Below are 26,211 nucleotides of genomic sequence, written 5' to 3' on the forward strand. Positions count from 1 at the left end.
TGACAGGGTCATCAACCGCAAACCATAGCAGAAGTTTTGTCCTTTCTCACCTTTACACATATACCAGGGTTATGTTAATTAACAGGTAGAATATAAAATGTACACTTGCCTTGCTTCTCTTTTAAAATCCCCTTTTGTTAACCACATGTATTTTAGTGAAGCAAAGAGCAAGGCAGTATAACTGACAAAGTAAATTTGATTGTTTCCATGATCTATGTCAATATTAAGATATAATATGGGAAGTGAGAACATTGTCAAGTCTTTAGGAATTTTATACAATCGCTAAATATATGTGTGGTAGTTAGGTTTCATTAAGAGGAGACAAAAAATCTGCATTATCTTAGTAGAGAGAACATTAAACCACATGGTTTCTCTAGAGACCCCTAACTAATACACACCCCAATATAAGTCAATTGTCAAATGTTTAAATCTCTGGAAACAGCTTCATTTAGAAAATACTTACAAAGAAATTAGGGCCTACACTGTGAGCTCTTACAGCAGTCATACTTCTGAAGGACTATACATTTCATTAAGAGGGGACCAAAAATCTGCATTATCTTAGCAGAGAGAACACTAAACTCCAGTTTTATGTGAATAAATAGGTGGACACAAAAAGCTCTTACAAAATATTATACACAAGACTGTCACATTTTTGGTCAGCATTGGCTATGATGAAAAGAATTCACTTTCACAAGTGAAAATTTTGAAAAATTTTCAGGTTTTGTCTTACACATTAAAACTAGCCATTTAGAGGCCAAAAGGCTCAAGAAGAGATGTTCAATGTCCCTGGACATTAGAGAAATGCAAATCAAAACCACAATGACATACCATCTCACACCCACCAGAATGGCTATTATCAACAAAACAGAAAATGACAAGTGCTTTAGAGGATGCGGAGAAAGAGGCACACTTATCCACTGTTGGTGGGAATGTCAAATGGTGCAACCACTGTGGAAGGCAGTTTGGCGGTTCCTCAAATAACTGAATATAGAATTGCCATACGACCCAGCAATACCACTGCTAGGTATCTTCTCAAAGGACCTAAGGGCAAAGACACAGACGGACATTTGCACACCAATGTTTATAGCAGCATTATTTACAATTGCAAAGAGATGGAAACAGCCAAAATCTCCATCAACAGACGAGTGGCTAAACAAACTGTGGTATATACATACGATGGAATATTATGCAGCTTAAAGACAGAATAAACTTATGAAGCATGTAATAACATGGATGGACCTAGAGAACATTATGCTGAGTGAGTCTAGCCAAAAACTAAAGGACAAATACTGTATGGTCCCACTGATGTGAACTGACATTCGAGAATAAACTTGGAATATGTCATTGGTGACAGACACCAGCAGGAGTTAGAAACAGGGTAAGATAATGGTTAATTGGAGCTGAAGGGATACAGACAGTGCAACAGGACTAGATACAAAAACTCAAAAACGGACAGCACAATACTACCTAATTGTAAAATAATTATGGTAAAACAGTGAATGAAGCTGCATCTGAGCTATAGTTTTTGTTTGTTTGTTTGTATGTGTCTTTTGTTTTTTTCCTTTTTTCTATACATGTTTATTTATTTATTATTATTATTATTTTTATTTTTTTCTCTATATTATCATTCTATATCTTTTTGTGTTGTTTTGCTAGATGTCTTCCTAAATCGATGCAAATGTGCTAAGAAATGATGATCTTACATCTATGTGATGATATTAAGAATTACTGATTGCATATGTAGAATGGAATGATTTCTAAATGTTGTGTTAATTTCTTTTTTTAATTAATAAAACAATTAATTAAAAATAAAAATGAGGACAAAAAAACACGCAAAAATCTAGCCATTTAGAAAACTACACTCCGTAGCCAAGCTTATTGAATTTTAGTTAACGTTGACGACAATAAACAAAATTCACTTCCACAATCTTCCACAACTTTCCATATTCACCCATTTTCTTCCTCCACACTTTGGAGGACAAAACCGTGCTCCTTTCTTTAACAAAGCAATCCTGTATACTTTACATACATGCATACCTTAAGTTCCAAAAAGATCTTTGAGACTACCTTTAACTTCCCTAAAAAACATAATTATTTTAAAATTAGTTTGTCAAACTATTAATTTCATCAAACACCAACTTACATTTTCACCCCCCTACTGATCTAGTAGGTAGAATGCTTCCTTTTCTACTGGAGGTTTAAAAAATCTTTGTTTCTGTGCTGGTTTGAAAGGAAGTATGCCCCCTAAGAAAAGCCATGTTTTGGTATAAGTTCTATTTCATAAGGGTAGAATGGTCTCCATTCAATCCTGTATGTTTGAAGCTGTGATTGGATCATATCCCTGGATGGTGTGGTTTGGTGATCAGTGGTTGTTGAACCGGATTGGGGGACGATATGTCTCCACCCATTTGGGTGGGTCTTGATTGGTTTGCTGGAGTCCTGTAGAAGAGGAAACATTTTGGAGAATGAGAGACTCAGAGAGGGCAGAGAATGCTGCAGCACCACGAAGCAGAGAGTCCACCAGCCAGTGACCTTTGGAGATGGGGAGGGAAGATGCCTCGCGGGGAGCTTCATGAAGTGGGGGGCCGGGAGAGAAAGCTAGCAGATGATGCCGTATTTGCCATGTGCCCTTCCAGCTGAGAGAGAAGCCCTGACTGTGCTTGCCACGTGCCATCTCACTTGAGAGAGAAACCCTGAACTTCATCGGCTTTCTTGAACCAAGGTATCTTTACCTGGATGCCTTTGATTGGACATTACTATAGACTCGTTGTAATTGGGACATTTTCTTGGCCTTAGAACTGTAAACTAGCAACTCATTAAATCACCCCTTTTAAAAGCCATTCTGTTTCTGGTATATCGCATTCCGGCCGCTAGCAAACTAGAACAGTTTCCTAATCTAAAATTATGAACAACCTTAAAAGCATCAAACTCTGGAAATCTTATAACAATTGTTTAATTTGACCCAAGCATAAATCCAGAAAAACTCCCTGGTAGCTCTGAAGGACATTTCCTCTTACTTACTGATATTTGGCAATTAGATCTTATTCAATTACCTTTAGCCCAAAGATACTTATATTTTAATAATGATTTGTTTACTATGGTTATCCTTGCAAGAATATTATTGGAAAAAATTTAATTGCGGAATTCTCTCAGAACAAACTTGGCCTATTCCACAGTATGTCCTTTACGCCTACCATTTCAAATCTCCAGGCCCAGGAGAAAAAATTCTAAACCAAGCCCACCCTCCCCCATCTTTCTGCAACCAACCCTTACCCCGTAGCTGCCTTAGCTGATTAGGCCCTGGAGGAAAGGATAGGTAAGATAGAAAGAATGAAGCCTGGTTTTCAAAAATTTAAATGAGGGTAGTAGTATTTAAGATCTCTAAGAAGGCCTTAGCGTTGTTGAGAATTTTTTGCCCTTTTTTTTTTTTTTACCGTTTTTTGTTGTGGAGTATAACATGTATACAAAGTAAAGACATAAAAAAGCAGTAGTTTTCAAAGCACTCTTCAGCAAGTGGCTAGAGGATAGATCCCAGAGTTTGTCATATTATTCCTTCTAGCTGCTCCAGAATACAGGAGGGTAGAGGGCTTAAATTTTTTTTTCATCATCACAATAGACTTTTTTCTTTCTTTTTTTGTGAAAAATAACATATATACAAAAAAAAGCTATACATTTCCAAGCACAGCACCACAATTAGTTGTAGAACACATTTCAGACTTTGACATGGATTACAATTTCACAATTATAGGTTTTTATTTCTAGCTGCTCTAAAATACTGGACATGAGTAGAGATTTCTATCAATTTAATGATTCGGCATTCATACTCATTTGTTAAATCCTATCTTCTATATATAACTCCACCATCACCTTTGATCTTTCCATACCTCTGTTTAGGGTTGTTGGGCTATGGCAATTCTAAATTTTTGATATTGGAGGGGTCTGTCACTAATATGGGGTAGGGAGATGATGCTATTTAATGTTCTGGAGAGGCTGGGCTACGTTTCAGGACTTATGTGGACTAGGGATCCATATGGAGGTTGTAGGTTTCCAGAAAGTTACTCTAGTGCATGGAACCCTTGTGGAATCTTTTATATTGCCCTAGGTGTTCTTTAGGATTGGCTGGAATGATCCTGGTTGGGTGTTGTATTTTGCCCTTTTAATTGTTTCCAATTATTAGATTATTTTGCCTAAAGCTGTGACCTGGAAAATTGGGAAAGTCTTTGCCTTTTCCTAAGGCAGCTCTGTGCCACCTTCATGAAATTTCAGAGGGTCGTTTATTTCCAATCTTTACGTTTGTTTACAGTAATTACGGTACTAAGGCTTTGAACCTTGGTGCCCAGAGGATTCTTCCGATTCTCCTTTTTGGGACTCCAGGACTACTAATACATACATACATACATATATATATATATATATATATATATATATATATATATATATATATATATAGTTTATCCTTAAGCAATTTGAATAGAACTCTTTAAAGAATTTTTGTTTGCCAATTGGTATCACCATCTGGATATAGGAAAATATGCATTACACCAACAAGACACCAGTCACATATAGAAAGTTACACAAACACAAAAACCCAGAAACAGAAATATAAACCTCACCAACTTGAACGCCACTTTTTCATCCTTCTCTGATATTGTGCCTGTGATTTGAAAGGATTATGTACCCTAGAAAAGCCATGTTTTAATACTGATCCATCTTCTGGAAGCAGCTGTTTCTCTTAATCCCTATTCAGTACCCTAGGTTGGAAAATTGATTAGATTATCTCCATAGACATGTAGCACGCACAATTGTGGCTATTAATCTTTGATTAGAGGGAGATGTTACTCCACCATTCCAGGTGGATCTTGATTCGTTTACTGGAATCCATTAAAAGAGGAAACACTCTGGAAAATGCTTGACAGCACCAGAGCCATGAGAACTGCAACAGCCCCCACAGAAAGGGAGTTTTGGAGATGAAGAAGGAAAACGCCCCTGGAGGAGCGTCATGAAACAAGAGGCCTGGAGAGAAAGCTAGCAGATACCGCCATGTTCGCCATGTGCCTTTCTAGTTGAGAGAGAACCCTGAACTTCATCGACTTTTCTTGAGTGAGGTAACCTCGTGTTGGTGTCTTAATTCGAACATTTTTATAGACTGGCTTTAATTGGAATATTTTCATGACCTTAGAACTTAAACTGGTAATTTAATAAAGTCCCCTTTTTGAAAGCTGTTCCATTTCCGGTATACCACATTCTGGCAGCTAGCAAACCAGAAAAGGTATGCTTGAATATCAGTTCCAATTTGAGCTATAGATTGAACTGGACTTTCTATTTTCTTAGGGCCTTGTCTATAGAGTAGAGTATTATTTTTGAAATTCATCTAAATCTCACGTTGAGAATGGGGTATGCACATATACAAATCCTCTCAGGCCTCCCTGTCCATTTACTGCTATAGGCACTTGCTGGAGGGGTAGAAGTTTTGCAGGTGGCTCTGCTGCTGGTTTTAGAGAACAGCCTTGGCCAAATTGAGTACACTGGCATGTATGGGAGGGGGATACCATTTCTATCTCGGAGTCTTTGACCTCTGATAAAGAGGAATACTGAAGAAAATTTTAACCGAGAAATGAAGAATTAGTAAACGTTTGTGATTACTGAACCTTATATAGATGGTTTTCTTTCTTTATTGTAGAGTAGGCAGAAGTTAATACCTGAAATTACTGAAGCTCAGTTGGTCTCACCCTTCTCTATACTTTGTATTATAATGATCACTCTAGCCTGGTATCAGCCTTGTGTATACTTACTGTTGTAATGGTAACAACTCCACCTGCCCCCTTGTTTGAATCCATAAAAACCCTGAACTTCTTAAACTCGAGGAGATAGATTTATTTTATGTGCTTTCCAGCTTTGCACGTAACATTAAACTGTTTCTCTCTATGAAACTTCACTGTCATTGATTTGTTATTACGCATATTGGGCAGAGAACCCAGTGCTTCTGTCCAGTATCAGGATAAGGGGTAAGAGAGCTTCCTCCTTTCCCAATCTATTGGCCCCTTGGTTGTAGGACAGAGGTGGAGCCAATGTTAATAAAGGCTCTATTGGATCCTCTAGATTTGAATAGTGAGGGCATTTTTCTTTTCACCACAAATATTTACAGGCAAAAATTTTACATTTTATCATCAACATACATCGCTGGGAGAGAGAAAGGATTAAACATACATCATATCATCCCATTTCTGTTTTTTTCCAGAATAACTTTAATACAGTGTTCTGTGGAGAGCCGCCTCCCGGGTCGGGCCTAGTGGACACGCCGCAGCCTGCCCTAGAGTTCCCCCCGCCCATCGAGTGAGCCAAGATGGCGCCCGCATCCTGTTTCCGCCTTATACGTATACCCGACGTTCGGGCCAAGATGGCACCCGATCGTCACTTCCGCCCATGATGTACACGCCCGCCTCTCCTATCCACCTATCCCAGCCTTGTACGTGTAGCTCAGCCATTGGTAATCACCACACTATATCTAGGACCCCGGGCGGGAAGTCGGGGAGACAGCCCGCAGAGAGCCGTGCTTGACGGCCGCATAGAGGTTGTCCCCCGCAGGGAGTCTCCCCCCTGCGTGAGAAATGTAACAAGGTGTGTAAGCTTAGCTCCAGTAAAACTTGGCACTTACGACAAACCTGGAGGAGTGTGTCCGAGTCTTTTTCTTCAGCGTCTTCCCCCGCCGGCCGGGGACCAGAGACCAAGAGAAGAAGCTCCGGACAGTGTTCTTTTCCATACAGCCATTCTCAGGCCACTTCTCTCCTAAATCTAAATCATGATGAGTCCAGGTTGTGTTATACAAATAAACTATTATTTGTTTTTTTAGAGGCTTATAATTAAAATCTTTCCAATTTTTCAAAAAACAGCCCAAAGCGCTCTGTTTAGGAATGCTATTAGATTTAGAATTACCCATTTTACAGAATTTCCACAAGCAGTAACCAATTAAAACACTTTTACAATACAAATGCAGTAACATACCAACAAATTTAAACAGATGCTTAACCCTTGCTATATATTTAAGTAACACACCAATTAATTACTAGACTGAACACGCAGATTAAGAATTAAACAGCATTAAACACTTACTATACCTAGGTAATATGCCAGTTAACAGTTAAGCGGGCATACTTAATTTCATTAAATACCAGTTAATTGTTGGATTACTTATTTTCTAGGAATATACTCAACAAACAAACTCAGGGCAGGGCCTTGAATCTCATACAGATGGACACCTCATACAGGTCAGGGCCTCAAACTCTGTATAGAATGGTACGCAGAAAACAGAAAGATGTAGGGATCAGAGTAGGGGGGATTGTTCTGAAAGTGGAACCCAGGACCTCAAGTCCAGATTCATGGGACTGGAACCACTGTACTAACTTCCCAATCCACTTTTACCCTGATGATCTACTTACCCAGTCAGATGTCCAGACTTGGGACTGGAAACCGTTTCTCTCTTTGAAGCTTTTTAGGATGCTGAGGGTCTGGAATGCCAGTAAAGCAAATAAAATCCTGGTTGCTGAGCCCCTAGACTAAAACAATGCAGGGTCCACAAAAGGCTGGATTACCGCATTTACCTGTCCTGCTGGGGTCCAGAACTTCTGGCAGTCAGACTCCTTGCTTCTTAGGAGTCTCTGTCTTTTATGGGGCCACCAATTGGATACCAAACAAATGAGGTGGGTTCTCTGCCTGATGCACATAATCAATCTATGACATGGGTGTTACAAAGAGAGAAAGAATTTAATGTTATGTGTAAAGCAAGAGAACAGATGGCCCACGAGCCCCAAAATCTGTCTCCCTGTGCCTAAAGAGTTCCGGGGATTTATGGATTCAAACAGGGAAGGGGGTGGAGTTGTTACCATTACAATATAAGTATACACAAAGTTGAGACCAGGCTAGAACAACCACTGCAACAGTAACTTTAAAGGGGGCTGAAACAAGACTATAACAACCACTACAAGAGTAAGTATAAACAAGGGTGGGACTAGGCTAGAATAACCATTACAGCAGTCTAAATAAGGCTGAGACTAGTTAAGTTTCATCAATTTCAGGTTTTAACTTCTGCCTACTCTACGTTATAGAAGGAAAAACACTTATATAATGATTCAATAATCATAATTATTTGTTATTTCTTAATTCCTCAGTTACAATCCCACCCAGAACACTCACAGGAATGGATTAAAATAACATGACCTTTTATGGTGTACATACAGCCTTCAAACTACCACATATAAAATTTTGCTAGGGTCACACATATAGTTTTAAGTTTTCCTGACCCATAGGGTACTCGGCCAACCTTCACCTTGGTGGTAAGGATGATGGTGGGTGTAAAAGCCTGCCATTAAGGCCCAGAGTCCTAAAAGTAGGGCCACATTGACTGGCCTGCTCTGGAGGTAGTGCGCGGTGCCCAGGCAGGAAGTACAGAAAGGTGACCTCCATAAAGGAAGGGAATTAATCAGAATTGCTTTAAGTCAGAGGCACTTCACATGGTATCTCCCTTAACTGAAACAAGTATTCAATTATTATCGCCACTAATCACAAATGTAGAATTAGGTCTAAAGCTTTTTCCACTGTGTCCCAAAGCCTTAAAGATCTGAATACTGGAATCCTCAGTGTTCTGGTATTTAATGGGCCCCCAGTGATTACTCAATTCTTTTCTGTCATGAGCTGTATGATTTTTAATTCAGAATATCAATGAAAATTTAAAACCAATTTCTCGACAGTCAAGAGAAAAAAATTAAAACTGTGAAACTCAAGAGTAAATATTTTCAAACAGTGTTACAGGATTTGTGCTAATATGCATGAACATAACGGACTTTGGCTAAGTAGTAAATGGATAAGAGATAGGAAGAAATAATTCACCTAAGAAACAAAATGCTTCTCCAATAAATATCTGGACAGATGCCAAACTACATGAGTTGAAGAAATGAAAATCTGTAAAAAGTCATAAATGATAATGCCAATTTATGTGACTGCAAATTCAAAAAATAAATGTCTAAGGTAGGTAAACACATTATCTAAAGAGAAACACATCTGGAAAATGTGCACCTGTCTATTTGTATGGATAGCTATAGGTCCGTGTGAGGGGATCATGTAGATGGAACCTGATTTCATTTTCTAAATGTACGTTTTTAGTGATTAATATTCTGTAATTAGGTAAATTTGTTGATATGCTTAAAAAATCTAATAATCAATTGATGAAAAGCGTTCATTTATATTTACCTTTTCAGAAAAATGTTCACATAGTACTGTTCTATAAAAAATAAAAATATTACAATTCTTTACTTGACACTTGATCTGTATCACTCTACCTGTCTTACACTTCCCTCACTCCCAACGTTCACACTCTCATATGTAGCTTTCTCTTCAGCTCAGCAACTGGACTTCCTCTCTTGGGGCACAGTGACCCAGGAAGGGATTGATGCCTGAGGATGGAAAATTCCAGAAACTTCTGGCTAATGCACTGGAGCTAAGGCCCCTCCCCTTCCGTTAATCTCTCTCGCAAAGTCCCCTTGCTTGAGACTTTTAGAGCTGCAGTTCCACTTCCGGCCACGAGGGAGCTGCGGTCTATTTAGCTTTATTTTTCTTAAAAGGAAAAAGCATATATATATTTTTTTCTACTCTCATTCCAGTGACCCGTCATACTCTATTTGCTATTTCCTTTATACATTCCAGGTCTGCTCCTACAGTCCCCTCTCTTGGATGGGCTTATTGTTATATCCTGTCACTTTGCTCTTTTCAGATCTTTCCAAAACTTTGCCTTTCCTTAAGAAAATTCTGTATATTGCAGCGATCTTTTATGAAAACTATGCATGGCAGGATCGTGTCCATTCGATAAAGCTCAATTCTGGTCTGTGAATCTCCACCTAGTCTCTAAATTACCCCTTAGACAAGCTTCCGCATCTCACAGAGCTTGAGCAAATTCAGAAAGGACCTGGTGATTTTGCAATCATAGCCCCCGTGTGAGAAATACCTAAAAGAAGATATACCACACAGCAAATGCAGGGTCTAACCCTACAACAGGTCCTTAGAGTTCTCTGTTTTTGCAGAATGAAGGAACACGATGTAATGCCGAACGGAGATTGAACTAAAGCCTCCCTGACTAGTTAAGCACATCTGCAGGGATGGCTCCTTTGGAAACAGCTCCCTGGTTGTTAGGCTGGTAGCAAACCTTAGGGGGCAGTAAGAACAGGAAGTTGTCGCCCCCAGCCCCCCCCCCCCGTGCCCTCAGGACAGGGACTTCCTGTGAGGACTCCATCTTGTGGCGGTGACAAGGTGGTTTGGAGCTTGCGCTAACTTTTCTCTTCAGCCTCTCTCGAGCTATCGTAAACCCCGATCTCCCGATCCTGCAGACTCCCCCCACGAACACTCTGTGAGGACAGTGGTGACAAGTTTCTGTCCACAGGCCACACCATGGGTGAGTTGATAGTGCCAGGGGCTCCGTCTCAGCCTCCACACGGCAGGGGTTCTGGGCCCCTCCCCCACCCACCTCAACGGACACCCAGGGGACCCCGCTTAGTTGGGGTGGGTGTGAGGGCACAGGCTCACTTTTCTACTCTCCTGTGGCTGTGGTCACGGCTGAGGTGAAATTGTCCCTCTGGTTGAGGGGAAAGACCTGTTGTATGATCCTCTCAGGTTCAAGGTTTGGGTGACTGGAGGGCCACCTGGGGTGGAGGGTGTTGGAAATTAAGGTTTTGGGGATTCATGCTAGAAGTGGGGGAGGGGCGGGGAACCCACCATTACTCGGTAATTCCCTTGTTCCAACCATTCAAGGTAGATTGAATTGCCCCTGTAGAAACTTTGGGAGGCTTGCTTTATGGCCAATGTATGATGTATTGTGGAATGTTCCGTGTAACTTAAAGTGTTCTATGTCAGTAAAGTAAATTTTGTTTACTTAAATAATCTCCATTTAATTGCTTTTTGTCTGCCTATTTATCTGTCAGTCAGTGAGGTATGTTAACATGTCCCACTGTCACTCTGGATTTGTCTATTTCTCCATATATTCTGTCAGTTTTCACTGTGTATATTTCTGCTCGATGATAAGAGGTCCACACAAATTTTAAATTGTTTTATTAATATTCTCTTTTTGAATTGAGCCATCATGAAATCTCCCTCTTTTCTTGTGGTAATGTTTTTCTTTAAAGTATACTTTTTCTATCCTTAATATGGTTATACCAGCTTTCAGTCATTTAGTGTTGAAAGGGCATGTTTTTTTGCCATTTTTCTATTTTCAAATTTTCTATATTGCTGAATTTTACATGTGTTTCTTTAAGAGTGTATGATTGAATGTTTTTCATCTAGTCTGATAACGTCTACCTTTCTATTTGGAATATTTAGTCTGTTTTACATTTGAAGTAGTTACAGATATACTTCGGTTTAAATATACATATCGCTGTTTGTTTTACCTTATTTTTGCCTGTTCCAAGTTCTTTTTCTTTTCTTTTCCTTCGAAATGATTAATATTTCTAAGTATTCAGTTTTTATCTCATTTGGTTAGGTAGTTAAACCTCCTTTGACCATACATGTAGTGTTTACTCTTAAACTTACAACATCTTTGCCTTATCACAGTCTAGTGTGCATTAGTTCTTTTACATGTCTACATACAGTGCAGGGACTTTCAAACAGACCGATTCCATTTGACTTATTGTCATGCATTTTAATTGTATATATATGTATGTATATTTTAAATCCCTGAGGAAATTATTGCAATTGTATTATACAGTCAATACTCATTTAGTTTTGCCTACATATTTGCCAGTGTCACTGTACTTCCTTTCCTGCATGTATGTGGTTCCAGTTAGGATTGTATTTATTCTACCTAAAGAAGAACTTTTAGTATTCTATTTGAGTCTTTTAATAACAAATTTAATTTTAGTAACAAATGAAAAGCGTTCATTTATATTTACCTTTTCAGAAAAATGTTCACATAGTACTGTTCTATAAAAAATAAAAATATTACAATTCTTTACTTGACACTTGATCTGTATCACTCTACCTGTCTTACACTTCCCTCACTCCAAACGTTCACACTCTCATATGTAGCTTTCTCTTCAGCTCAGCAACTGGACTTCCTCTCTTGGGGCACAGTGAACGAGGAAGGGATTGAAATTTTCAAATTTTCTATATTGCTGAATTTTACATGTGTTTCTTTAAGAGTGTATGATTGATTGCTTTTCATCTAGCCTGATAACGTCTACCTTTCTATTTGGAATATTTAGTCTGTTTTACATTTGATGTAGTAACAGATATAGTTTGTTTTAAATATAGATATCGCTGTTTGTTTTACCTTATTTTTGCCTGTTCCAAGTTCTTTTTCTTTTCTTTTCCTTCGAAATGATTAATATTTCTAAGTATTCAGTTTTTATCTCGTTTGGTTAGGTTGTTAAACCTCCTTTGACCATACATGTAGTGTTTACTCTTAAAATTTTTTTGGTTAGGTAGTTAAACCTCCTTTGACCATACATGTAGTGTTTACTCTTATAATTGCAACATCTTTGCCTTATCACAGTCTAGTGTACATTAGTTCTTTTACATGTCTACATACAGTGCAGGGACTTTCAAACAGACTGATTCCATTTGACTTATTGTCATGCATTTTAATTGTATATATATATAAAATCCCTGAAGAAATTATTGCAACTGTATTATACAGTCAATACTCATTTAGTTTTGCCTACATATGTGCCAGTGTCACTGTACTTCCTTTCCTGCATCTATGTGGTTCCACTTAGGATTGTATTTATTCTACCTGAAGAAGAACTATTAGTATTCTATTTGAGTCTTTTAATACCAAATTTGCCTGAAGTTTGTAACCTTAGCATTTCTATGTCTTCCAAATTTAAAAGATAACTTCTTTCTAGGTTTGGAATTCTAGGCTGACAGTTACTTTTCTTTTGCAGTTTGAAGACATAATTTCACTTCAAGCTACCATTGTGTCTTTTAAAATATGCCAGTTTGTTGCTCCTTTAAGGGTAATCTCTCTTTTTTTCCTGTTAGCTTTGAATATTTTTTTTTCTCTTTCTTTGGTTTTCCACAGTATTACTAAGAGAGGCCTAGGTTTGATTTTACTCATACCCTTCCAGGCTTGGCATACATCGTGCTTCATGAATCGTGACTTGATGTATTTTGTCACTTTTGGAAACTTCTCAGCCATGATCTCTTCACTGCTTCTGCACTGTTCTCTCCACTCTGGGACTCCAATTAAGCATATATTAATTTTAAATATTATTCACTGTATCTTCTTTAACCTTTCTTTTCAGTATTCTCCACTTTTTCTTGCCAGGCTTAATTCTGGTTATTTTCTTCAGACTTATCGTTCATTTCTCCTATTCTCCATTCATATGGAGAACTCAACTTTAACCCTTGCAACAAAACACCACACATTCAGGGTAGATTGCATTATCCACCTAGAGTACAGGAGCAAAGTGAGGGTTACAAATGTTAAGCAGTTTGTCCCGATCACTCAGCCTGAAAACAGCATAGAAAAGGCTAACATCCCAAGCTGGACCCTCTGCCCAAAGCCTTCCCACTATCCTCACCTTCTGCTCTAAATGCTCCCCACCTCTCATGCCCCTGGAGGCAGAACAAAGGCAGAGTCTCCCAAATTTTAAGCACTGTGTTATCTGTCTTGCAGAATATAAAAATCAGGGATATTTCTTCATTAATTGCAAGGCATTGGTCTATTATTCAGATTACTGATGTGTTTTCTACCTTGCTTTGGTTTGAGTTTTATTTATTTTGTTCTGTTCTTCCTAATTTCAGAGTACAATGAGAGCCGTGCCCCCTTTCAAAGAAGAGCAAGATGCTGGGGTATTTTCCGAAGGAGGTATAGAAATTGGTATGGACGAGGCAGTTCTGCCATTTATCGTTCATCCTACCAGGAAGAAGAAGGAGATACAGCAATGAATGGTCCCTATATGGAACCCGGAATAAGATAGTAAGTAACCTGTCAGTATGGCTGACATGTACTAGTCAGTGGAATATATACCCCTGTAGTTAATTATATAATTTTTCTCTTCTGCAACCCAGCAGAGTGAAGAATGCTAGGACAAGATTACTGGTTGTGCGAACTTTATTGTAGCCTGGTATTGGTGGGGCAAGGGAGTGGAGAAGACGTTTTTAGCACTCTTAGACCCCTTCCTTCCATCTGCTTCCTCATAGTAATCCCCGTGCAAAGCAATCCTACCCTAAGAGTGGCCAATGGCATTATCAGTGCCACGTCCGTACTGATATAGACATGTGGAAAGAGAGATTTCCTCTAGAGACAGCAGTGGAGGAGGAAAGGCGGGATGGAACCCCAGGAAGATGGTTCAAGGTCACAGTGAGTATCTTGGCAAAAAGTATGGAATGTACAGGAGATACAGATCAGGGGAAGTTATGTTGGTCTATGTAGAGACACGAGGTACTTTTCTGGGGAACAGGTGGGGTTTGTAATCTGTCTCTTTTATGGCTAGGAGTTAACATCCTTGATCATCTAAAGGCAGGTTCACAGAAGCAGTGTAAATGGAAAAGGCTGGCTGCAGGATGGCTGGGGGAGGTTGGCTAAAGGCAAAGGTGGAAATTACTGCCAAGAAATTGGAGCAAGTTCCCACCAGATGCCTCAGTTTTGCTGTAGCTGTGTGTATGGGAAGGGGAGGTGTGGTGAATCTCTAGAGTCCTTGGTGAGAGGGGCAGGCAGGATCTGCATTAGTCAGGCTCTCCAAAAATCTTTAAAAAGGAAGATCACGTCTAACACCTTAACTTGATTAATTGCAGGAGAGCGTTTGAATGGACAGAAAGGGGATTTAGAAAATCTACGTTTGGCAAGCAAAAAAAGAAATCATGGTGTTTTAGTTTGTAATTTGATGGAATGCAATATACCAGAAATGGAACAGCTTTTAAAAAGGAAATTTATTAAGTTGCAAATTTACAGTTCCAATGCTACAGAAATGTCTAAACTAAGGAATCCAGATAAAGATACCTTAACTCCAAAGAAAGGGCTGATGATGCTCAGGATTTCTCTCTCAGCTGAAAAGGCACATGATGTTGTCTGCTAGCTTTCTTTTCCCATTTCATAACGCTTCCCTGGGGGCATTTTCCTTCTGCGTCTCCAAAGGTCCCTGGCCATGTGGGCTCTGTGGGCTCTAAAGCTTTTTCCAAAATGATTCTGTCTTAAAGGGCTCCAGTAAGCAACTCCACCTTGAATGGGTAAAGACACATCTCCACGGAAACCATCTAATCAAAAGTTACCACCCACAATTGGTGGATCACATCTCCGTGGAAACAGTAAAAAAGTTCCCACTCAACAATATCGAATGAGGATTAAAGAACATGGCTTTTGGGGTACACGACAGTTTCAAATCAGCACGCATGGCAATGGTCATTTCTTTAGAAAAAGGTCTGTTCTCCAGCCTTAATTCCATGTGGTCACTCCTGTCTTCCATCCTTCCTTTTCACCTCTAGGTTCCGTATGGGAGAAAATATAACAGGGCATGGCTACTGGACTCAATCCAGAGTTTTTGCAGTGTCCCCTTCACCCCAGTCGATGTAAGAAAGAATGGTGAAACTGTATGTGTGGGCACAGGGGAGAATAAAGGGGGCCTTGCTGAGCAAGTGGGATCATGCCTACAACACTATTGCTGTTGCCTCCTTTTCCTACAGTTTCACTATGTGAAAGATTGGGCCAAATTCTTTGTTCAGGACTCTAGCACTGCCTCTGCATTGAAGGATGCCAACCTCAAGATTTGTGATAAGGAGAACCGAAAGGTTTGTGTCGAAGATATTAACCATGCCAAACCGAGGTGCGGGAGTACAGGCCAGGGACTGGGTTGTCTTCTTTGGGATTAGAGTTCCCAGTGCTTACCTTACCTCTCTTTATGCAGATATCTATCTTTGTCAACCCCTCTTCTGTTCCCCACTCTGTGCAGTATCAGTTGAATCCAGAACAAATGGAGCAGCTAAAGGTAATGCAGACTCAAGATAATGTTGTGATTCCATATCCAGACCCACCTCTTCTTGCCTCCCCTCCCAATTTCCCCATCACTCCCCATAGCTCAGAGTTGTATCTGTTTCTGCAGCTGACCATGTACAAACGATATGATGCCTTCCAGGGAGCTCTTGACCTCCAGAGCTTACGCTTTGATCCAGGTATGACTGACAGTAGTCATTTTAGGGCAGCAGAGGGCAGATTAGGGGTCTGCTTATGAGGCAAATTTAGCGATGGTAAATTATAACGGGGTTGGGGCTGGCTCTAGTCCAACTGGGACCCTCTCAACCTTCTTATCTCTTCTCTCGGCTTCCTGAAGTCTTGGTGGGCCATGATATTGACATGATCCTGAATAGAAGAAACTGCATGGCTGCCACCGTGAAGATCATCAGAGAGGAGTTCCCTGAGGTGATGCCTCAGGCCCAGAGCCTGTATTTAGGTGGAGGGGTGAAATAATTAGATAGAGAGCAGATTTTTCTCCAAAGCCCAAGATAATAACTATCACTCTAATTCTTCTTCCCTAAAAGCTCTTCTCTTTGAATTTGCGCAGTAACAAACTGTACCGGCTGGATGGCTTATCTGACATAATACAGGAGGCCCCCAAAGTCAAGATCCTCAACCTCTCCCAAAACGAAGTGAGAAGTGGGAGTCTGATCAAATTTAGAGTGTGGGTGGGGGTAGTGCTCATCTAGGTGTTGACAACAGACAGATGGAGGTAGTTGTGGGTGAGGATGGGAGCTCGGGGTGCAGGAGCCCAGATATTTCTCTTTCACTGGTTTTTCTTTTCCCTGATTCTCCCCAGCTGAAGTCAGTGTGGGAGTTAGACAAGATGAAAGGGCTGAATCTGGAAGAGCTGTGGCTAGAAGGAAACCCATTGTGCAACAACTTCTCAAATCAGTCCACCTACGTAAGGTCAGTGTTATCCACGATCACTCCTCCTTGGGCACTTTGCCCTCTTAGAAGCCTGAGCTACCCTGACGTGCCCATCTTCAGGAGGTGTTAGCCCTCATCCTATGAGAGGACCACATCTCATTCCCACTTCTCTCTCTGTGCCTCTCAGCTGTGCTTAGATCTCCTTGCCTTCTTATCTGGCCCACTGGGGCTGGGGTCTGTTTTCCGTCTCCCTGCATCCAGCCTTCTCTAGCCCTAGAATGACTGCTACCATTACATTGCTTCCTCTGTCCTCTGGCCCAATGCCAGGACTGGGGCATCCTGGAGGGAAACCTGGGTTCCCTGAGTTAGGGGAACAGAGGTGAGCCACGGCCAGCAAGCAGAGGACAACCAGAGGCAGGGGCAGTGTGAGGAAAGCAGAGGGGCAGAGGTGGAGGAGAAGATAGGAGGACAGCCCTCTGAGAGGCATGTCCCTCTCCCACTCTCCGTGTCACAGGCTCCTGCCCATCCTTCACAGGAGCACAGGGTAGCCCAAGGCAGGTGGGATTCCTCAGGCAAGGAACCAACTAAGGCCCGGTGGCACAGGGGACATCAGGAGAAAATGTGGTGACCATAGGAGGTGACCAGAGACCCTCAATCCCATGCTGTATGGGGCCCTGGCCTTTTACTCCTGGGAAGAGCTCCTGCCCCTAGGGCTGCTCTTTTCCCATGCCCAGCTGATACTGGTAGAGCTCACACAGGTGACAAAAGCTCAAATGCTGGGCCCAGCCCAACAAGTGTATGTTTTCCGTTCCTCCCTTGAGCCTCAGGACCAACCAGCAGCAGAACAAGGCAAGGACTGCAGCAGGGAAGCCATTTCTCCATTATCTCTCTTTTCTTTCCTTAGCCCACACCACCACAGTAGAGCTCTTTTCCATTCCCTTTCCTATTTTTTCCTTTCTCCCTTGTGTTGACTGACTCTCCTATATCTCCTCCGTATCTACCTCCCACACCTACACTCCCTTGCTGTCCTCATCCCTCGCCTGTGTCATTCCTTCCCTATTTCCTGAGCCTTGTCCCACTCATCTCCCTACCCCAACATCCTGGGCCATCACCCCTGAGTAATATCCTGGTCTTGTATAAGGCCAATCCTGGCTGAATGCTGGACACTTAGTGAGGTTGGGGCCTCTCTCCCCATTCCCTGTTCCCTTCAGAGCCTGCTGTGATGACTTGAAGGAGGTGAGGGAGACAGGGAGGGGAAGGAACCCCTGGATCTTGGGCTCAAAATGCTACTTCTTGTGGCCTGACATGGGAGTCAGAGCAGTCCATGCTGAAGCTGCCCAGGAGGAAGGAAAGGGAGGGGAGAAGTAGAAGGAGAGTAAGGGAAAGAGTAAGAGAGAGTGTATGTGTGTGCTCTCCCTCTTTTGTCACTCCATATCAGGTTCCAGGGTCCCTGAAGAGGCAGTGGACCTGGAGTGAAGGTGGGGCATATGGGGTTATGTCTCAGGTGTAAGTGTGCTTGCTTCCATAAGGCAGGGCAGCTCCACGCTTTCACTTTCTTTTCTCTCTTTGGTCTTAATTTTTGACAGCTCCATCCTGGAATTGTTCCCCAAGTTACTACGCCTGGTAAGTGTATTCCTTTATCATTGACTCATCTGTCACTGATGCCACCCATGACCTCCCTTAGGTCTTTCCCAAGTTACATTTTTGTTTCTGAACCTCGTTGGAAGAGACCCATGTGGAAGCCAAACAAAGCCTACAGACATTCTCTACGGGCTTCCAGGATGCCCTGGAGAAGACCCTAATGGTAGACTTGCCCATGGAATTTCATGGGCCCTTTGACATCTGACCTCTGACCCCCGTTGTTTCCTAGTCTTGTTCATCTCACTGCTCATCCAGTGCCACCTCCCTGGTCTGCACTGACTTCCTCTTTCCTTCTCCAGGATGGCCAGGAGTTATCATCAATCACCGTTGGCATTGAAGCCCCCAAGAGGCTTCCAACCTGCCAGGTGAGGAGGCAGCATCAAGCAGGCTTGGGGTGGTACACATGGAGGGGATATCATCTGTGGTCCTAGGACTGTTTTAATTCCAGGGGAGCTTCTTTGGTTCTGAGACCTTGAAGAGTCTAGTCCTGCAATTCCTGCAGCAGTGAGTACCCCTCGGACACCAAGGCAGGGAGGGCTGGGATGGGACAGGCCAGTCAAGCACAGGTCTGCTCATGAGGAGGAGGGGCATTTAAGTCCCCTTAGGGGCTGAGACCTCAGAGATAGCCTGTCCCCTTTGCTTCCCTACAGATATTACTTGATCTATGACTGTGGAGACCGACAGGGTCTCCTCAGTGCATACCACAATGAGGCATGCTTCTCCCTGACCACTCCCTTCAAATCCCAGAGCTCATTCTTGTGAGTATCATAGCCCAGATTCTCGTCCTGGTCCGGGTGGCTCCCCTGAAGACACAGGTCAGCTCTTGGCAGCGCCTACCCTAGCCAGTCCATCAACTCCCATTCTTCTTTTCTCCTAGAGGTAGCTTGAACGAGTATTTCAAGGAAAGCCGAAATATGAAGGTGCTCAAGGACGCTGGTGAGTCTGTGATGGGGAAAGATCAGAATGAAAAAGGGGGTGTGAAATTGTTGGGACCACTATGAAACTTATTCATGCAAAGAAATAAGCTAAGCTACTTAAAATTATGTTAAAGAGTCACCCCAGAGAACCTCTTTTGTTGCTCGGATGTGGCCTCTCTCTCTAAGCCACCTCGGCAGGTGGATTCACTGCCCTCCCAACTACGTGCTACATCACTCCAGGGGTGTAAATCTCCCTGGCAACATGGGACAGGAATCCCAGGATGAGCTGGGACCTAGCATCATGGAATTGAGAAAGCCTTCTTGGCCAAAAGAAGGAAGAGAGAAATGAGACAAAATAAAGTTTCAGTGGCTGAGAGATTTCAGAGTCGAGAGGTTATCCCGGAGGGTATTCTTATACATTATATAGATATTCGTTTTGAGTTTTTGGTGTATTGGAGTGGCTGGAGGGAGGTATCTGAGACTGTTGAGGTGTGTTCCAGTAGCCTTAATTCTTGAAGACGATTGTATAAAAATATAACTTTTACAATGTGACTGTGTGATTATGAAACCTGGTGTCTGATTCTCCTTTTATCCAAGGTGTGGATAGATGAGTGAAAAAATACAGATAAAAGTAAATAAATAATAGGGGGATAAATGATAAAATAAAGTGGGTAGATTGAAATACTAGTGGTCAATGGAGGAGGGGGTTAAAGAGTATAGGATATATGAGGGTTTTTTTTCTTTTTTCTTTTTATTTCTTTTTCTGGAGTGATGCAAATATTTCAGAGGATGATGATGGTGATGAATACACGACTATGTGAATTCAGCTCCTGGCAGTGCCAGGACTATGTGATGATATTGTGAGCCATTGATTGTACACCATGTATGGAATGTATGTGTGTGAAGATTTATCAATAAAAATATATATTTTTTAAATCATTGGGGCCAGGGAGGGTATGGCAGCCTGTCACATTTGCTTTTCTTTCCTACAGACCGGCGGGTTCAGCTACTGAAGTACACAAAGCATGACATTGTTGACTCCCTGAGTGTGTTGCCCAAAACCCAGCATGACCTTGGCTCCTTCGTGGTGGACTTGTGCTTCGAGATGGTGAGCATTAGCTTCCTCCCTTACCCAGGTCCAGAAAGCCTGTGGTGCATAGGAGGTTTAGGCAGATCATAAAAGCCTGAATTCTTCCCTTCCAGGAAACAATGCTTTGCTTTTCTGTCAGCGGAGTGTTCCAGGAAGGTGGGTGTCTGTAAAGCCTCTTCCTGATATCCCCCTCTGCTCCCTCTTCCTGTCAAAAGTGCCCCAGCATTGCTTATCCCATCCCTTCCCTTCCTATTCCCTCTATTCTCCTTACCCCATTATGTCCCCAGACCACCCTAATCTGACCTACATCCATAACTTCTTGCCCCATTACAGTTGCAGAGTTAGGAAAACAGGCTGGGGGGTTGATAGCTCCCATCCCAGGTCCTTACCCCACAACCTTGGGCTGGTTACTTAACCTCTCAGGTTCTTCTTCTACAATATGAGACTAATCAGACCCATCTCCTGGGCTGCTGTGAAAAATGAATCAAATGAATTGTGAAGTGTTTGCACAGGACCTGTCACATGTAGGGACCCTATCACTGGGGCCTGATTGTACCTCTTGTTACCCCCCCCCATTCCCGATACCCCCTCCTGGCTCCCAGTGAGCAGTTGTCCCCATCTAGCCCCCTCAGAGTGTCATATGAGTATTAATTGAGACCCTTCTGGGGAACACTGCTTGTGAGCATGTAAATCATGTGCAACTCTAAGGTGTTGTTGTTATTTGTTGTCATTGAAGTGGAAGGAAAGTCTCAGGGCTCTATTCGTGCCTTCACTCAGACCTTCATCACTATTCCTGGCAGCTATTTCGGGTAAGTGCTGTGTTGTGGACACCGCATGGGAACACCCATCTCAGCCAGGGGTCAGTGGTATGGGAATGTGGTAGTGCTGTCCTTGAGGATTTATCAATATCATGTAATGCCAAATAGTTGATCCAAGGAGCAATCTCACCCTCATGTTTAAGAGCATGGGCTCTGAATTTAGAAGACCAGGTTCTCTTCCTGACCTCAACACTCACTAGCTGTGTGACTTTGATCAAGTTACATGACCTATCTGTGATACAAAGTCTTCCTCTGAAAATGGAGATGAAAGTATCTACTTCCTTGGGCTGTTGTAAAGGGTAAATATGGGTGTAAAAAACATCCCTGGGTTGGGGTAAACCTACTAGTCTAGTGAAGCATGTAAACAATCTGTCCAAACGTGGATTTTTTTTTCAAACGTGGATTTTGTGAGAAAGGCAAAGGAACACCTGCCAAGAAATCCAGTAAGCAGGCAGAGCAGGAGTATAGAAAGAACCTGGTTGTTGAATGGCAATGGGAGAAGGATCAATGTTGGAGGTGTCGGGTTGTCTGTCTCTCCAACTGTTAAAGGTCTCATTTTTCCTCCAGTCTGTGCATTGTTAATGAGGAGCTATTTGTGAGGAATACCAGCCCCAAAGAGCTCCAGAGTGCCTTCTCCACCCCGATGCCAATACCCTCCTCCAGCTACATGTCCACCCTCTCCCAGGAGCAGCAGGAAATGGTTCAGGCCCTTTCCACCCAGACTGGGATGAGCCTCAAACACTCTGAGAAGTGAGTGAGCAGAGATAAGGGTGAGCTGGAATGAGTGGGGAGTGAATTATGGTCACTTGCTGGTCATTTGATTTTTTTTTAACTCATTATCACACTCAACATCTTTCCCCCTCAGTACACATTAAGCTACTTTTTCTTTTAACACACAGTACTTTTCCATGGACCTTGTTTCATTACTGACAGACATTTGGGTTTTCAAGCTTTCCCCCATTATACACTGTGTCACCACAGTGTTCCTTCTGATGCATGCGTAACAGCAAAAGAGGCATGGTCTGTGGCATAAATTAAGAAATGAAATTGCATGATCAGTATCTCCACTTCAGTTAAAGGATGTCACTGGTCCTTGCTCTACCCAGATACCTTCATGACAATGACTGGGACTACAGCAGAGTTGCACAGATTTTCAATCTGCCCAAGGTAAGGTCTTGGAATTCAGGTCAAGTTTGCAGAGGGCCAGGGGACCCCAGGAATGAGACTCAGCATTAATGGCTTTGCTGATTTCCCAACTCTTTCCCTTCACTTCTCCCAGGTCAAGAACAAGATCCCAGAAGACGTCCTCATGGAATAATCTAAACTTTGTAGAATGAAGCCACAAGAAGAATCCATTGGGCATAGTCATTCTCATCCTCATCATCCTTGTTATGTTTTTCCTTCAGTCTGAGTATATCCCTGTGACTAAGCCTGGAGGTCTGGCTGGATTCGAGAAACCAAAGCTTAGCTCACGGGGTGACACTCATCTACCCAAAGGGTTCATTGTTCTGTGTATTTATCCTATGTTCCACTTGTCTCCCTTCTTTGGACAATAAAGAATGCCATTGCATGTTACATTAAAGCCCTGAAAAATGCATCCAAAGCAGGCATAATTGTCACTTTCCTACAGGGGAGGAAAGGGAAAGTCAGAGATGGTAAGCTACTTCCTGGGAAACTGTGGAGTAGAGACTCTAATCTGGGCCACCCTGAAGCCCAAGCTGTGCTCCACAGGTCGTGTGGCTTCCAACATGGGGAATGCTTACTAACCGTAGTAAACCTGGGGGCTGGGGGCTTATGTCTTTAGTGTATTAGTCAACTATTTTTATACAGAGAATAGTATTACTTTTATAGCCGTACAAACCTATTCAAATTTAAAAACCATCCCTTTGGTGGAAAAACAGCATTAAAGAGCACCTGAAAAGCTGGGAAGAAAAAAATGTCCACATATATGACTGACATAAGATTAATATCCTTGACATAAAGAAATCAGTAGAGAGATGGGAAAATTCAACCAAGAAATTTTATCAAAAGCAATAGTAATGCCCCACAACTCTATAAAAACCTTCCTAACCATAACAACTACCAAAACATAACTGCAAACTTTGAGATAAGATACGGAATGAGAAAACAAAGTTAAAGATTGTTATTTTCAGAAAATACATTATTTATGTGTGTATATATTGATGTACTCTGTACAGGATGTGTGTGAAAGTTATTGCTTATAAAAGTACATTATGCCAGGTAAAAACATTTGCAGGTGATACCCCACCCCCAAGAAGTAGTCATTTTGTTCTGTACCTCAGAGTCCCTCTTCCTAGTGCATAGGAGGCCTTTTGGAGACTACAGAGAGAGAGAATCATTTATATGGGTAGCCCCTTCAAGATAGTTCTTCAAGGGGTCCACAAGTACACCATCCCCTGAGGCCCAGGAACAAAGGGAAAGGAGGGGGCTCAGATGGAGAAGCAGCCCTGATACCTGTGGATGGGGAGAGAGCTGGTAAGGGTACACCCCTTCTGTTTGCAAGCTGCTGGAATGCGATACACCAGAACTGGAACAGCTTTTACAAAGGGGAATTTAATAAATTGCAAGTTTAAAGTTATTAGCTTATAAAACTGTCCAAACTCAGGCATCCAGATAAAGATACGTTAATTCAAGAGAGGGCGAGAGTCGGGAACACCTCTGTCAGCTGGGTAGTCACGTGGTTGACATCTGCTGGTCACTCGCTCCTGGGCTCCGTTGCTTTTAGCCTCTGTTTGTGTGTCCGTTCCTCAGTTTGCTTCTCTGGGGCTGGCTCTCATCTCTTGGCTTCCCATGGCTCTCTCCAGGTTCTGGCTTGCTTAATATCTTATGAAAACATCTGCAGGGCTCCAAGCATCTCTAAACATCCGTGTCTCTGTTCTCTGAAGCAAGTGTTCTCCAAGCATCTACATCTGCTCTCTCTGCCGGCTCTGCGGCTTCTGTCATTTTTAACTCTCCAAAATGTTTCTTTTAAAGGATGCCAGTAAACTAATCACGAGTCACATCTCCATTTAATCAAAAGGTTATACCCACAATTGGGTGTGTCATAGCTCTGTGGAGATAATCTAATCAGAAATTTCCAATCTACAGCATTGAATCACGATTACAAGAAATGGCTGCTCCTGCAAGATTGGATCAGGATTAAAACGTGGCTTTTCTAGGGTACATAATCCTTTCAAACCAGCACACCCCTTCAGCCCTGCGCCTCCTGGGTGGCCTCCAAGTTGCTCTTCTTGTGTAAGAAACTTCCTGGGGTCATGAAAGGCCCAGAGAGAGCCCATTCTCTACTTACTTGAGCCATATTTTCTATCTTCACCCACTTCAACCCCCTCCCTTGGGTAGTGCTCACTCCTAATTAACATAATAATTGGCAGTGTAGTCCCCATTTCAATCATTCACACTTTGGATGGATGGTAGGAATAACATTAATAATTCTTAACAATAAAAAACTTGAGGAATTATACAGCACATAAGTAGATAAATCCCTTGATCAAAATCATAGAACAACAGGGCAATGGTGGCTCAGTGGCAGAGTTCTCACCTGCCATGCTGGAGACCCGGGTTTGATTTCTAGTACCTGCCCATGCAAAAAAAAACAAACAAACCATGCAACAACAATAGTTCCTGGCATCAAATCTTAGTCCTTCTGACCCCAAAGTCCCTAACCACTTTTATTTTTTTTTAACTTTTTTTATTGTATAGTATAACATTTATACAAAGCAAAGAAATGAAAAAGCAATAGTTTTCAAAGCATTCCAACAAGTAGTTACAGGACAGATTCCAGAGTTTGTCTACCATAGGATCCTCACATATTTTTCCTTCTAGCTGCTCCAGAATATAGAAGGCTAGAGTGTTTAAATATTTTTTATCATCACAATCAACCTTTTTCCTTCTTTTTTGTGAAAAATAACGTATATACAAAAAAGCTATAAATTTCAAAGCACAGCATCACAATTAGTTGCAGAACATATTTCAGAATTTGACACAGTTCACGGTTTCACAGTTTTAGTTTTTTACTTCTAGTTGCTCTAAAATACTGGAGACTAAAAGAGATATCACTTCAGTGATTCAGCATTCATATTCATTTGTTAAATCGTATCTTCTCTGTATAGCTCCACTATCACCTTTGATCTCTCCATACCTTTCTTTAGGGGTGTTTGGGCTATGTCAACTCTAAATTTTAAATTTTTCATATTGGGAGGGTCTGTCACTAATATGGGGTAGGGAGATGGAACTATCTGATGTTCTGGAGAAGTTGGGCTAGGTTTCAGGACTTATCTGGACTAGGGACCCATCTGGAGGTTGTAGGGTTCTGGAAAGTTACTCTAGCGCATGGAACCCTTGTGGAATCTTATATATTGCCCTAGGTTTTCTTTAGGATTGGCTGGAATGGTCTTGGTTGGGGGTTGGCACAACCACTGTTTTTATATTGAGTGTCTTGTGTTAGAGATGAGGCCAGCACAGGGAAAGGGATTCACTAAGTTCCTGTGGTGAGTTGATGGATCTGGCACCTGGGACACAGGTTTGAGATCACCGATCTTATACCTAGCTGCCCCATTATTATTCTCTACTCTTGTGTATTATTTATTTTTTATAGGGCTTAATAAGAAATTAATTTACCCATGCCAAACTGAAAGGAAAATAAGGCGACTAAAAAGCACATGGAATAAAATACAATGATGATACGGGGTGATGATATGCTACTATTTACTATTGCAATAGTGCTGCTTGAAAATGGTAGCATCTCTATAGGGGCCTCTAAGAACTATGACAAAAGATTAAGGAGAATAATACATTAACTTTATTACTTATGAAGGTGATATTGGAGAATGTGGCTTACATCTCCAAGCAAGTGGGCTTCCTAATTCT

At 41.7% G+C, this 26,211-nt stretch overlaps 1 protein-coding gene and 1 long non-coding RNA gene across 3 annotated transcripts in view; one reads left to right on the forward strand and one right to left on the reverse strand.

The window, feature by feature from the left end:
• Positions 1-9,380, reverse strand: part of LOC143671143 (uncharacterized) — a 132,920-nt gene extending 123,540 nt beyond the window's left edge. The window contains exons 1-3 of the long non-coding RNA XR_013169494.1: positions 9,244-9,380; positions 7,599-7,728; positions 7,437-7,505 (exon numbers count right to left, since the gene is read on the reverse strand). This is a non-coding gene — a long non-coding RNA (uncharacterized LOC143671143). The remainder of the gene's footprint in view (positions 1-7,436; positions 7,506-7,598; positions 7,729-9,243) is intronic.
• Positions 9,381-10,270: 890 nt separating this feature from the next.
• LOC143670241 (nuclear RNA export factor 1-like) lies at positions 10,271-22,916 on the forward strand. Of its 2 annotated transcripts, none has more exons than XM_077144910.1 (21): positions 10,271-10,438; positions 13,783-13,957; positions 14,182-14,341; positions 15,463-15,567; positions 15,661-15,765; positions 15,882-15,962; positions 16,077-16,146; positions 16,305-16,393; positions 16,513-16,620; positions 16,788-16,897; positions 18,445-18,481; positions 18,799-18,864; positions 18,948-19,003; positions 19,150-19,257; positions 19,377-19,435; positions 20,409-20,524; positions 20,620-20,662; positions 21,243-21,315; positions 21,892-22,074; positions 22,431-22,491; positions 22,604-22,916. In XM_077144910.1, exons 1-21 carry the CDS (start codon positions 10,435-10,437, stop codon positions 22,640-22,642), a joined length of 1,848 nt encoding a protein of 615 aa, XP_077001025.1. In that variant the 5' UTR covers positions 10,271-10,434; the 3' UTR covers positions 22,643-22,916. The 2 variants fall into 2 exon arrangements, with proteins under 2 accessions (XP_077001025.1, XP_077001026.1); XM_077144911.1 differs by having other exon boundaries at positions 15,463-15,546.
• Positions 22,917-26,211: the final 3,295 nt, after the last annotated feature.

This window comes from Tamandua tetradactyla, chromosome X (genome assembly GCF_023851605.1).
Source record: "Tamandua tetradactyla isolate mTamTet1 chromosome X, mTamTet1.pri, whole genome shotgun sequence".
Lineage (NCBI taxonomy): Eukaryota > Metazoa > Chordata > Mammalia > Pilosa > Myrmecophagidae > Tamandua > Tamandua tetradactyla.

Excerpts from the sequence above, each read along its gene's own strand:
- LOC143670241 (XM_077144910.1), top strand. Across the intron at positions 16,394-16,512 it reads TCAGAGAGGAGTTCCCTGAG|CTCTTCTCTTTGAATTTGCG; the intron begins GTGATGCCTCAG and ends CTTCCCTAAAAG. Across the intron at positions 20,525-20,619 it reads TGGACTTGTGCTTCGAGATG|GAAACAATGCTTTGCTTTTC; the intron begins GTGAGCATTAGC and ends CTTCCCTTCCAG.